General features: G+C 34.5%; 2 protein-coding genes across 3 annotated transcripts in view; one reads left to right on the forward strand and one right to left on the reverse strand.

The window, feature by feature from the left end:
- Positions 1-5,273, reverse strand: part of LOC137399514 (peroxisomal membrane protein 11C-like) — a 34,139-nt gene extending 28,866 nt beyond the window's left edge. Inside the window, exons 1-4 of one of the 2 annotated variants that reach the window (XM_068085662.1) lie at positions 5,192-5,273; positions 3,135-3,327; positions 1,830-1,926; positions 1,082-1,189 (exon numbers count right to left, since the gene is read on the reverse strand). In XM_068085662.1, the coding sequence (XP_067941763.1) occupies positions 1,082-1,189; positions 1,830-1,926; positions 3,135-3,327; positions 5,192-5,264 (471 nt within the window). In that variant the 5' untranslated portion in view covers positions 5,265-5,273. Of the gene's footprint in view, positions 1-1,081; positions 1,190-1,829; positions 1,927-3,134; positions 3,328-5,191 lie in introns of those variants that run through there. The other variant, XM_068085660.1, reaches the window with a different exon arrangement.
- A 5,832-nt stretch (positions 5,274-11,105) lies between these two features.
- LOC137399548 (L-asparaginase-like) overlaps positions 11,106-13,900 on the forward strand; it is a 31,537-nt gene continuing 28,742 nt past the window's right edge. Inside the window, exon 1 of the mRNA XM_068085712.1 lies at positions 11,106-11,168. The gene's annotated coding sequence lies outside the window, so the exon portion shown is untranslated. The remainder of the gene's footprint in view (positions 11,169-13,900) is intronic.

A 13,900-nucleotide genomic window follows, 5' to 3' on the forward strand; every position in this document is an offset into this window, starting at 1 on the left:
TGTAACTGTAGCATGTTGACTAAATATTGTGTAATTAATTTGCTGAAGGTGTCTTCTTAGACTCCCTATAAGCTTCAGTTCTTACAATTGCCCTGGTATATTAGACATATTGTATGTGTGGTATGGTGCCCAATCTTTTCTATTACCTTTACTGTTATAAGAAGCATGTCCGCCTGTTCGCTGGTCTGTTTATTCATCGAAATCACGACTAGATGTGTAAAAAGGGATTGCATCATACAATCAAACATGCCACTTGTGGTTTCATCCTCCACCAGCCCCTCCCCCTCCAGTCCATCCACCCTCCAGCCCTTCCACCAGTCCCTCCACTCCCCAGTCCCTCCACTCTTCAGCCCTTCCTCTCCCAGCCCCTTCACCCGGCGCACTTGCACCAATCATTCGTTTTACCCCTTTCAGATTTATTCAACATTATTATCTTGTAATCAAGATTATAATCTTGTAATCTAGCTATAAAATACTTAGAGATATTTTATAGCCAATCACAGGAGCGTCTGGGCCTAAGGCTAGCCATATATCTCATCTCATTACCAGGTTTACTCTCACACAAAAATGTGTAGTGCTCATTGGATACGAATCACTGGTGCTAACGCCATTTCACATCAGTTTGGTTAGAATTGCATATCTAAGATCATAACAATATATATTTGTTTGATGAGGTTGTTGTGGAGGTCTATGAACCATAGATATACAGTAGCATCGCTCAATGTTTTGGTTCAATAAGTTGTTGTGGATGTCTATGAACCATAGATATAGAGTAGCATTGTTAAATGCCATAGTTCAATAATCTCACAAGTAGATGTATCACACTCACTTCATGCATTTTCGTATTCGAAAGAATTAATTTGTTTTATTTGAGTGAAGATTGATTAGAACAGCAATTTTCAACAATTTAAATTTTAATGTTTTTAAATTACTATATAATTTTTGGTGCTGCATTTTCGTCTAGAATCTAAAAATTTATTGTCTAATTTATTATAAATATTTCTATTTTTTCTTCTATTTTGATTATAAAAAATATTATTTCATTAAAATACAACAAATGAGGTAAAGTTGAAAGACTTACAGCGGCAACAAACTTCAAAATTGATGGCAGCTCTGGGATGTCAAGTTGTCCTTTGCTTTTGATGATTGAAGGCTGGATACCCACGCCACAGATGTTGCCAATTTGGGGCTAAGTAACATTACCATAATAAATGTAATAATATTAGACTCAGCTCTACCTGGCAGCAGCATAACTTTGCAAGAATGACCATGGTGAAAAAAGGCTACAGCTTCTATAAAAAATAATAGCGTATTGAAACTGAAGGCATTGTAAATATACATATGCAGTGTAGGTTTTCAATAAACTTTCCTCTGGCTATTAACTGATAAACTTTGTAAATTTGAAGAATATTTGAAAATAGCTTCCCTGTGGCAAAAAACTGCAAAATTTACAATCAAGCAAATTTTCAGGCATATTCACAAAAAGGAAGTGAGTTATTTTTTTTTCTAGTTTCAGGTTACTTTTGTATATTTTTTTAATATGCAGAGAATATGAATGAATAAAATTCAATTTATGACTTCAATTCGTTAAAGTACGTTTACTCTTACTTACCTAGAGAAGATGATGTGATATTATTATATTTCTCATTACATATGTTATTATATTTTTTGTTATATTACGTTTGTTTAATTAGAGATGAAACCAAATGTTCTATACCATGTAGAAAAATCTCAAACGTTTTGTCATGTCCTCCTTATGATGACTGCGCCATAGAAAAACACTCAGTTATAAATCAGGGTGCATGCTAATGCACCATAGAGCTACTCACGTTCTTTGCAAGAACCTGCTGGCCAATCTTGGTTCCAATGTCTCCCCAGTTCTCCCGAGCCATATCATCAATAAAGCTGCACATTTTGTTGTAAGTGCTGCGATGTACATAAAATAAAATTTAAAAATTCAAAAAAATTAAAAATAAAATTTTACAAAAAGAAACATTGAAAAATGAGTTTTGCACGTAAGTAAGGCAATGTACATGCAGATGCACAATGCATTTGATCTACCGTATATATAAAACATTTAGTGCAGGCCTTACTTCCTTTGTATTCTCATGTTGTCCAAAAACATATTCAGAAAGTGCAGTTAAATCACATAACATTGTGTTATTCAATATTATATCGGCTTATGTTTTGTTGTCTCTCTCTCTCTCTCTTTCTTGTTATGTAATGACTTACAGTAGCTAATGTACTAATAGCACTACATTTGCAAACATTGGTGTTTTCAGTTTTGTGATAGCTACCATACTATAGTGATGTGGTATATAATACATAATGTTAAATAGTATTGAATTGTATTACATTATCTTGCAAGTTACTACCTTTCCTTAAGTTATTATGTTTTACATTATATTATATAATATTATTGTATACAATAATATACATTTTTGTATTATAATTTATTATATTATATCATATTATAGTGCATAAAACTATTATTTATTACAATAGAGTGTATTGTTATGCATTATATTATATTTCAATATATATTGCATTTTGTTACACTTTGTCATATTATTTTACACTATATTATGTTATTGTGCATTACATCATACGTACTATGTTTCTTTAGTGCTACATTATATTATGTTGTGCAGCAACTGTAACATACTTGCTGTTAATTATTAGCAGCTTTTTGTACTTTACAGAACATAATAATTATTGTTAAATCAACAATGACTGTTTTTTATGTTTAACAGGAGTTTTATTTTTTCCACATATGTAATTGCCACAATTTAAAAAGTATTAGAGCTATATTTTCGTTAATTTCGTTAAAATTTGGAATAATTCTATTGCCTTTTAAATCACCGAGGAAATGGCAGCTTTTTTTATTCCTTAAGATCTGCCAAACCTTTTAAGCTTATACTATAAAATACATGATAAAGTCTCTATCAGAAAAAAAACACATATAGTATTTTGTTTTCACGGGTTTTTACAAATAATTTTCATTTGATTTCTAAAAATAATTCTATTTACGTATTTAGAATAATATTTTAATAATTTGCACGTATCAGTTCTAATAATATTTGACCAGAGATTTTTCTTCATAAATATGATGTTTGTCAAGTGAACCAACCTACCATGATCCAATCTGTTTGACGCAAGGTAGGGTGATGTCCAGCAAAAATGTATTCCTCACAATCTTCAGAACCATTTTTACATCTTTCAGCGGCTTTTTGATTTCGATTTCAGAGTCGTAGTTCACTTTGCCAGGGAATACAAGAGGGTTCGGAGATACATCGACTTTTCGTACAGTGATGTATTCAGTGTTGCCTAGTGATAAAAATGGGTATGAATTAGGTGATAACACGATACAATGGATATGCATACAGGTGGCTAGGATAAGTCAAGTGGTTCCTGTTTACTTATTAATTTTATGGCTAATCCATGATTGGAAACTTTCGCCAATAATTTACTGCTTGACTGCGTAATTTGCACACCCACATGAAATTATTTACAAGAATAACATAAATTAGTACACCTTCATTTATTTGTTAAGTGTACTAACTCTCTTCATCAAATTCGATTTTTGGGTGCATTCTAAAAAATGTAAAATATTCAAAAAGTTAACAAAAACTGCGAAAACTGGCAGATGTATGCATATTTGTCGACAAAAATTTAAAAAGATTGAAATATGTAAGCGTTTGGTCATTATATGTATGGCATACAAGAGGGAGTGGCTATATATATTTAGATATAAGTGAGTCTATAGCATTATCTTAATTACATGAAGCTCATTTAGACAAAGTGATTATGATCTCATAGCTATTAGGCTAAAGAAGTATAATCTAATAATTGTGACCTAATTATATTTGACCAATGACAACTATTATGTGGACTAACTAGGTGTTAATGACTACAACCTAACTATTCTTTAACGGATGGTTATGTTTAAGTGACTTTTGCTGCTTTGCACTTAATAAATATGACCCAATCAAAAAGGCCTAATTATATCTTGGTGAAGTTATGATAACAGAGGAACTAGTAAATTTTATAAATATGACCCAACACTGCAACAAAATGATATTGTATCAAAGTAATTATGGGTCTGCAACTATAAATTGATTTAGTAAATATGGTCAAATACTTACATTTTGAATGTTTATCTAAATTGTTAAATTACATTTGAGAGATTGCATTTAATAGGTCATCTTTATTAGGAAAGTTGATGACCTCATAGTTATCGTTCAGAACTTTAAAATCACAGTTATCATATCATAGCCATAGCTTAATAATTACAAAATAAATACTGATGACCTATTTGCTATGAACCAATAATAACTGTGACACAATAGTTCTGACCTAATAGTCAGCAGGTTCTCTAAACAGCAACATTTCTTTGCTATTACTGAGCTGTAATAGATATACTAGTTTAAAAGGATTGATTCATGCAAAAGGAACATTTTTCATTTTTATGGTCTGTTTTTGGGAACTGGTAGTAATGGTGAGTTTTAAAAACAATTTAGAAGGTAGCACTTCAAACTCAATAAGCATGAGCAAAGACTTAAAACAATTACTTCAGAGATAATGGAAAATTTCACTTACTGTCAGATCACATAGAATATTTTGGTTTTATGTGAACTTAAGAGAGCTGCTCATTGAAGTGAATATACATGTAAGTAGATACAAACTGTATTCAAAGAAAATTTATAATGCGGTATCAGGTAATGTGGTCAGTAAAAAAGTTCTATAGATATCTTATTACTATTATAGAGCACTTGTTGTTTGTCTGTCTGTCTGTCTGTCTGTCTGTCTCTCACTAAGAGAGGACCTTCCTCAATATGAAGGTCCTCTCATAGTGGAATTGAGGAAGATGTTGGATCCTTTGGCCTTTTGTTAAGACCTGGACTCAACACGGCCTAAAACCAGTCACCTACCACCACACGGCTGTGTAGAAAAACTTATTATTAAAATGATTATTATAGTTGTTATTACTGTTATGGTTCACAGCCATAAATACTTAAACAATAACAACTTATCTTCAATTTAATTTAATATAAATGTGCACAATTATAACCTATATAAAACAAACTTTGTCATCATATAGTCAATATCAGATACATAGTTATAAGCTCCGATAGCTAGATAAGCTCCAATATCAGATAGCTCGGTAAGTTCCTATCTCTTAAACGCTTACCACAACTGCTCCATGAGAAGTCATGTGAAGAGACAACGGTAACCAGGAGAAATGCAGCAATTAAACCCTTCATTGTGGTAGCTTGACTGTATGGCAAGTACTGGCCCTGTCATTATTCTGTAAGTTTTATTATATGGTAACATAAATCTAGCATATATCCTCAGATATTAAAAGGTAGGAAGGGCTAGTGGCACTCTCTAAAAATATGTATTAGGCTAAAAGCTCAATCTTAATCTATGGCCTCATCAGCTGATGTCGTGTCACATGGTAGCATCGGAGCTATGAGAACAAGCATCTGGATCAAACAGAGACACTGGTCTGTATAGCCAGCGGAAAGAGATGAAATAGAACAGAAATAGAACATCTTAATGCTCAGAGAGTGCTGACAAAAACTATACACAAGTCATATGTTTTCAAGTATATTTTATGTTCTTTGACTATGAAAATATGACATATGTAACAGAGCTAAAAAGAATTCTAAGTGTGACTTATAAAACTGAGCAAATTTTAAAATATTTCAATGTTGACCATTTATTCAATTTTACATATTTTGTAATATCTGATAAGTATACTTAGCAAACCACATTGCTTCTAGAAACTTGGTGTGCTGTGTATTAGAAATCCCTTCTATGGAAATTTTACATTTTATATCGAAATATCCATCTGTTGAGGAGATCATTTTATAACGCATTTTTAAACACATCAGGTTGTGTTAGTACAAAGTTAGTAGGTACATTGTTTTATACCAGACCGTAATGTCAGACCATAATTCATGCATTGCTATTGGCCAACTTTACAGTGACAGTTTTTGAACCGTTAACATTGCAAAGGCTCATGTCAGTTTTTATCTTTAACCTGCTGACCTGCTCAACTATACACACGTACACATATTTCATAGCAATATTGTTTATTAACTCATCGCTTTTCATGTCAGAATATTGATCTTATTTGAGCTATTGATGGGTGTTTATGTAAACCCAAACACTTTGGATGTTACAGATGGACCTCATTTTATACCCTTAGTACCAATGTTTTGTAAATACTCTGCAGTCTCCTATGAGTAGAGTGGCTCATTACTGTGGCAGTATTTATTCCACCAATGATATATAGCCCCCCAAGGATAGCCGACGGCTGTCATATAGGCGGGGTTTAATGCTGGAGCTATGTTAGGATTATGCTAGCCTGGGTTTCGGAGCTAACACAACTCTCGCGGTGCGATCGCGTTGCCTTGTTAGGTTTTAAAAACACGACTCGCTGTTATCGTTTTATTGGCTCATTCAGTCAGTAGACCCTGCGGTTCACAATAGCAAACCTTGAATTTCAGGGGGGCTGTATATCATTGATTCCACTTAGGTGGCCTTAGTCTTCAATCTGGGTGGCCATGCAGACTAATCTACATAGTTTAGCAGAGAAGTAATTTATGATTGGATGCTTTCTTGTCCCCACCACCAGTGACCTTCAAGTTGGGAAACAACTCCCAGCTGTTGTTCACAAGGTTCACTCTAGAAGTCTAAATCACTAAACTAAGTCATACCACCAAGTCTCTAAAGCCTGGCTCCAATACTGGCTGCGAGACCCCAGCGGTAATCGTGCGCAGCAAAACACTTGCGACGCTAGACTCAGTGGCTTCTGTTCACACGAAGCTGCATCGCTAATAATTGCATAAAAAATGTTCACTCCCCAAGCCGTTTTGAAAATGCCGACCTTCACCTGTACAATGCATTTCAGGAAGGTTTTGTTTGCGACTCGTCACAAAAGTTAAACAGCACTGAACTCTTGCATTGACCGCCGGCAACTACCACCGGCACCAGCGGTACTCGGCGGCACTGTTGTGGAATGCGATCCACTGAGAGCTGAGCCTAGGCCTGAGCTAAGCCGAGCCGGGCTGTGCTCAGTCAGGCAGAATATCGAGGTGAGAGTTAAGCTGGTCAGAGCCAAGCCGAGCTGAGTAGAGCCAAGCCAAGCTCAGGGCGGGGAGGGGGAGGGCTCACCGCTATATAAGCCTGAACATTCGCGTTAGAGAGCAGAGCTGTTCTGGGCCTGTTCATTGCATGTGCTTAACTATTCATGTACTCTTATGAACGAAGCAGAAAATATATGTATAAACTTATGCATCAAGTCTTATACTGGTGGAACAAGTAAGGGTGGCACAAAACCTTTACAGTACTCACCGCGTAGGCTCACATTTCACCGCTGATAGCCCTGCAGTGCTGTCGCCAGTGCTTGCGGCATATATGGGAACCTTTTTCTTTGGCTATTGATAAAAGCTACATTTTTATTGCCTGAAGAAAACTGTAACGAAGGTCATCGGTGGTGGCCCTTTATTTGTGCATTCTTGCTGAAGTCTACTACATACAAGCCATCTGTGCATCTCTCTAGGGTCTAATCCCTTATCTAGCACTCACCATTTGTCTAACATAAGCTAGAGTCTTATCTTAATCATGTCATAAAGCCCACATTACAACTATGCTTTTGATTGGAACTCAGACATCCATATCGAAAGCATAGCCTTCATAAGTCAGACCTTCACTCCTTCCTTGGAAAAGGAGTGCTCTTCCTTTGTAATCTTATACCTATTACTCTATTGGCAAAAATATTTCTACACTTTAGCTCGTCTTTATGGATTTCACAAATAACTAGAAGTATAAATCTTGTTCATTTTATGTATAACTAGATGGGTGTCCGGCGTTGAACAAATGATAAAATAATTACCCCATGAATTTATACGAATATACATTAAATGAATGAATATATATTATATATAATATGTATTATGCTTATATATATATATAACACATTTGTATATAAATATTAAAATTCATCTATACATTGAGATTCATATCGTATATAATATAATAATATTCATATTCATATTAATTCATAATATATCGTACTGCTTTTATAAATACTAAAAATGTTACATGCATATATAGGCTATACATATATACATACATTGTATATATATATATATACATACATTGTATATATATATATATACATACATACATTGTATATATATACATACATTGTATATATATACATATATATATACATATATATATATAATAATAAAAAAAATTGTTTCCTCATCCAGGATACCCCGTATGGGTGGTAAATTCTGCTCTAACTCGGGTCTCCTACCAGAGACCTGGGAGTTTGAGCACTCGCCTCCTATATATGTATATATATATATACGTATATATATATATATATATGCATGTCTATACTAGGTGAATGCCTAGCATCACGCGAGTGATAAAATAATTACCCAATAATTTTGATTAGCTTACTGATAAGCTAGTAAAATCTTTACTACAGTAAGAGCCGCGTCAGAAGCCAGCCTAATAAGCGTTACGTTACGCGTAATGATCAACAGTGCTAGTAAATAACCCAAAGCGATACAAGCATGAGTATTTTAATCGATGTAAGTCTATAGCCACAATCATATAATTCATTGTATCTCAAGGCTTAATAGGAAAGCTCGCTGTCTACAGAACTGGAGGTGCTGAGTTCAAATTCAGTACTAAGCACATTTTTCAGTCCTAAAACTTTATCGCTATAACTGAACACACAAATGACAGACACAAAGATTTATACACATGTATATAGATTCATAATTTTACCTTAAGCTAATTTTATCTTACATATTATGTCACTGTACTTGATACACACATTGTACATTGCAGTTTCACAGTCAAACTGAAATACACACATACACACCTGCAGTTCTATAATCAGTCACACTGAATCCACGACACATATTGTACTAGACGGAACAGAAACTTTGTTTTTTTCTAATTTTTGACATTTAATTTTCATTTCACTTCATCTTTACCTATAGTTTTTTTACACAGTGCCAATCAAATTAAAATAAATCTGTGTCTGCTACAAGAGCAGTACTAAAGAACAAATAAATATGAAGAATGTTGCTATGTAGAAACCAACAAGCGAGAATTAGCACCAAAGCCAATAATGCTTAATCATGCTCATTTTCATATTTATATATTGTAGTGAAGACTCTACATGGGCTTCAGTGATATAGACAAACCTAAGGCTAAAACTTCTTTTTCCTTGCATGATCTTTACCATCAACTGTGTTCAAAGAGAAGGGACAATGGAAAACTCTGGAAAATGATGAGACATAATCATCTGCTTAGCTGCAGTAGTTTACCATAACCGTTGGAGTCTTTCTCAATCTTCCTCTTCCTCGAAAATAGGTGCCTGCTGTTTTGAAAATGGTATAGTCAGAAGGCTTTTAAAAGGCTTGAAATAGCTATGATTGGTTTAGCCAGTTGATTATGAAATAGTTGTTGTATATGCAGCATCTATCGAGCACCTGACTATATTTTAGGAACTTAGGCTAAAGAAGCCTGAATGGCTTTGGGAGGCCAAGCCTCCTAAACAGGCCGATAGGATTATGTAGCCTTTTCAGCTTATTGATGAGCTTATATATATTCATGTATAGATATACCAGGGCATATTGAGAAACTTGCTTCTTCCTTCTTCCATCTCATGAAGATGTGGTGAGTGACTATATAACAATAGTTATGGCTGATTAGCTTTGCCTTAGTAATAAACCAGCTACAAATCTTGGCAATCTCTGTCTATCGACAAAAAATGGTGAGAGGATGGTAAACCAAACTAGCTGTTGAAGAGATGACGTAGGGCGTAGAGTTTGCCATTAGATGAAATGAAACAATTTCAGGAAGAATCGGATCACCCTGCTGGTTGTTTAATTGGCAGAGTCTTATATAGATATACATCGTACATGTATGTTGCTTCAACAAATGAGATGCAAATAGCAGAATGTTCACTGAATTGGATTATAAGAATATATGCAAAGTAAAGAAAGATTGTGTACACAAGCTACTCAACCTATTCATACAGAAAACATAAAAGTGTGGAACACTTTGTATGGTACGTTTAATACGACAAACTTTACATCATCATACAACTGCATACTATATAGATGTGCTAGCTTGCCTAGACCTAGACCTCTAAACATACCAGGGTATTCTGTTTAAAAATCGAAATACCTGGAAATATCAGGAGATATATCATATAAAAATATGTACAACAAGTATGTACACGGGGTAAGACAATTGCTACACTAAAGATGAGCAATAAACTAGTTTTTGCAGGCTGCGAAATGTGGTGAATTGTTTTTGCTAGTTATAGTATTTGTCTCCACTAATTCCTTAGCACTCTGAAACTAGTTCAACTGTCACGTACAAACAACCGTAACATTCAACATGGTAGCAATGTTCTTAAGATTAATTGTCTAGATATAGTTCACATTCTAGCTTTTGACACTCTGAAATCAAAAATTTCAGCTTAGTCCATAACAGTATTTGCTCGTGTTAGGTTGTCCTTTCAAGTCATACAAACGAGACGTGCGTTACTAGAAGAAAATTAAGCAAATATTTTGTTTTCATTTTTTCATTCTCATGTTTCCAAAACTCACACTCATTGGTGTCTTTAAAGAATTTATGCATTCTTACAAGGGAAATGCTGTATTTGGTAAATGCTGTGTTTCTCTTTGGATTTATGCTCTCATGTAAATATTGTTGTATATACTAGAGTTACGCTCTCCCTCCTTTGTTACAAAATTTTTTTTATGTATAAGAGTGATGGGAATTTTCCACATAAACTACCAAAATATACATACTATATCACAAAAATCTTTATTATCACGCCAAATGTGGCAGACGATACTAGCCGAGCCCGCAGTTTCTAGGTCTGATTATTTTTATTACTCGTACTAGAATCCTGCAATCGTTTGCTGCTTAGACAGAGTTTTGGTTTTACTAAGCGTATACAAGGTGAACGTGTCTTTCGTTCACGTTGTAATTACAATTGTAGAACTTAGGCTTTATATACTGTCGTCAGTCTGTTGGGGAAATTTTGCTAGAACGTTTTCTTATAAACATATGAGATTAGATTTCACGTTAAGTCTGGAGTTATATTTGGATGGGTGGTATGTAAAGAGTTTTTTAGTTGTGGTAAATTAATTTAAAGGTGCATATATGTTAATGGCTCATATATTTCTGTTTCACAATCTTGAACTTATAATAGTTTTGAGTCAGGCGATTATGGATGATTTTTTAAGGGATTACGGAACCGGCGTGCTTGCCGTTAACATTGATTTTTATTTCAAAATTCTGTGAAATTAAATAATAGTCGTAAGTGATTGATCGTATATTGCAAGAATTGATATTTTGAGTCTCAGCCTTGAAGATTTGTACCATAAATGATAAACTTGAAGTACTGAAGCTTTTCTTAAATATCAGACACCTGACTAATTGGACTCGTATAGTATTTGCATGCAGCCGTTGACCTTTTGAATTGCAAAAGAAAGTAACTAGCTCACGTGACCAAGCCCTATCTATCGTGTCTTTCTCAATTGATTGCCGTAAAATATGCCTCAGTGTAGGCTTGAATTTACTTTATCTTCATAGCTTGGTTTAATCCAATTAATTTTCTTCATGGTGTGAGAAGACTCGGATTAGATTCTTTGGTTATTCTTTCAACCATATATGTATGTCTGTGGTTAGAACCACTGCAAGTAGAGACGGTTTATTTGCATATTTAAAAAGCAAATTTATGTAAAAGGCTTATCATGACAATGCTGATAAATTACTAGCTATTTTTAGTAGGATGAATTTTATAGCAAGTTTTAAACAGACAAAAGTATTAGGTTTGTAAAATAGCTATGCAGTTACTCATCAAGCATTTCAATTTTATGCGCAACCAAGACTTATCGTTAATAGATAACTCAAACCTCTACATAACCCATTTTTACACGATTATTTGCCAGAGATGTTTTTGAGGCTTTAAAACATGACTCGATTTAATCTAATTCTCATCAAAAGTTAGCAATTCAATTCACAATTCTTTTGCATCATGGATCAGGTAAGAATCAATTCTTTTCAATTCAATAGGCAGAACACTACAATTCAGTTCTCGATTCTGTAGCTATCCCGACTTTCAATGAATCGATTCAATTCAGCTCTTTGAAAAACATCAATTCTTTATTAATTGCCACCTGTCCACTAGCTAGTCTGTTCGGCCTTTGCTCTGAATAGAAGTTGCTCTCCCACGCGAATGTTGTTGGGTAACTCCTATGCAAAGCAAACTGAGAAATGAAATAAACATTGATTGTTGCAGTTTTATTTTATCATATATCATAGGGCAGTTTCTCAAAGCGCTTGGTGGTTACATTTACAAAATATAAGTTTTGTTAAAGTTGCTGAGGTCACCCTTGATCTATGGGAGCGTAAGATGCTGCAACCATGACTAATGTGGAATGCATAGAATCTCCTTAATTTCAGCCATCTTGAGCACCTACCTCTTTTGTTACTTTAACATTTGATATAGGAACCTGTGTAAAAGTTTTCAATGATGACAATCAAATTGCTTCTACAGTTTATCCGGCATGCGTATTGAACAGCACCAGAGCATGACATTTCTCATTTATACAAATTAGCTACCAGATTTGCATCCACCAACATTTGAGCGATATCACATTGGATTACTCAACACATCACTACACATAGCTTATGGTTACTACAGCATAAGCAACAACCACTAAAACAATAATTGGTCCCAACTGACATATACAAACAACCAAAATAGAATAGTAAAGGTGAAATTACCTTCATGTGTAGCAACCAACTCATGATATTTAAGTAGTTAACCCTTTCAGCCAATATCACACACTGGAGGAGGAATGGTTCTCTTCTTCAATTTGTTGAAGAGGCCTACTTTGTGCTCCTCTGGCTCCTTGACCACAACAGGTGCCACTGGCTGAGCAGAATGTGGCACCAATTTTTTGAGTTCAAAAAGCAAATACAAGTTAGTGAAAGCTATTAGTGGGTGAAAGAAAATTGGGGATTTTTAGTTGTTGATAAAACAACACTAACTTGTGATAAAATCACGCTTTTTGAGCTCATTTTTCTTGGCGTTCAACCTATTAAAGCACATAAATTACATAATTTTTTTATTGTATATTTCAATACATCAGAGTCTTGGCTTTCGAATGAGCTATTGTTTGCCATGGTGAGACAGACATTGGTTGGTGTTTATAGGATTTCCCCAGAGCTCTACCGCGAAAAAGTTTACTGGCATAGTCTCAAAAATTGTGACGTCACAATTCTCATATTCGTTGTTGTGTGCTCTTACCGCTTATTTATCAACTACGAAAGTGACGATACTGACGCTAGTGGCAGGCGAAGGTAAGACAACTCCAGAGAACCAATGAAGATGACAAAGGAATCAGTGTCATTAGTTCTCCATGTACATATTATTTATATGATAAGTACCTCAGACTCCAAGAACCATACTATATTTTCCCGATGATATTATGCACTAGCTCTTTATTTTTAATGCGATGTTAAGGGTGACGACTGAGACTAATTAATTTCAAGCATTGCGTGATCTCGCGAAAGTACGATTGACATTTAGTCCTAGGGCCACGCAACCGCAGGTCATAATTTAATCGATGTGATATCATTACCTTTATCAATGACAGTACATTTATTGAAGCATAATTAATTAACCCAGAACATGTGTTTGTATTGGTCGGGCGTTAGCACGATCGCGGGCATTGTTGATTATCTAGAATCTTGGTTTATTATTAGCGCTCTCTGGGTTTAACAGCACCAATTGTCACAGAAAAACACAGCCTCAATGGCAGCAAAAGGGATCGGC

This window comes from Watersipora subatra, chromosome 7 (genome assembly GCF_963576615.1).
Source record: "Watersipora subatra chromosome 7, tzWatSuba1.1, whole genome shotgun sequence".
Classification (NCBI taxonomy): Eukaryota; Metazoa; Bryozoa; class Gymnolaemata; order Cheilostomatida; family Watersiporidae; genus Watersipora; species Watersipora subatra.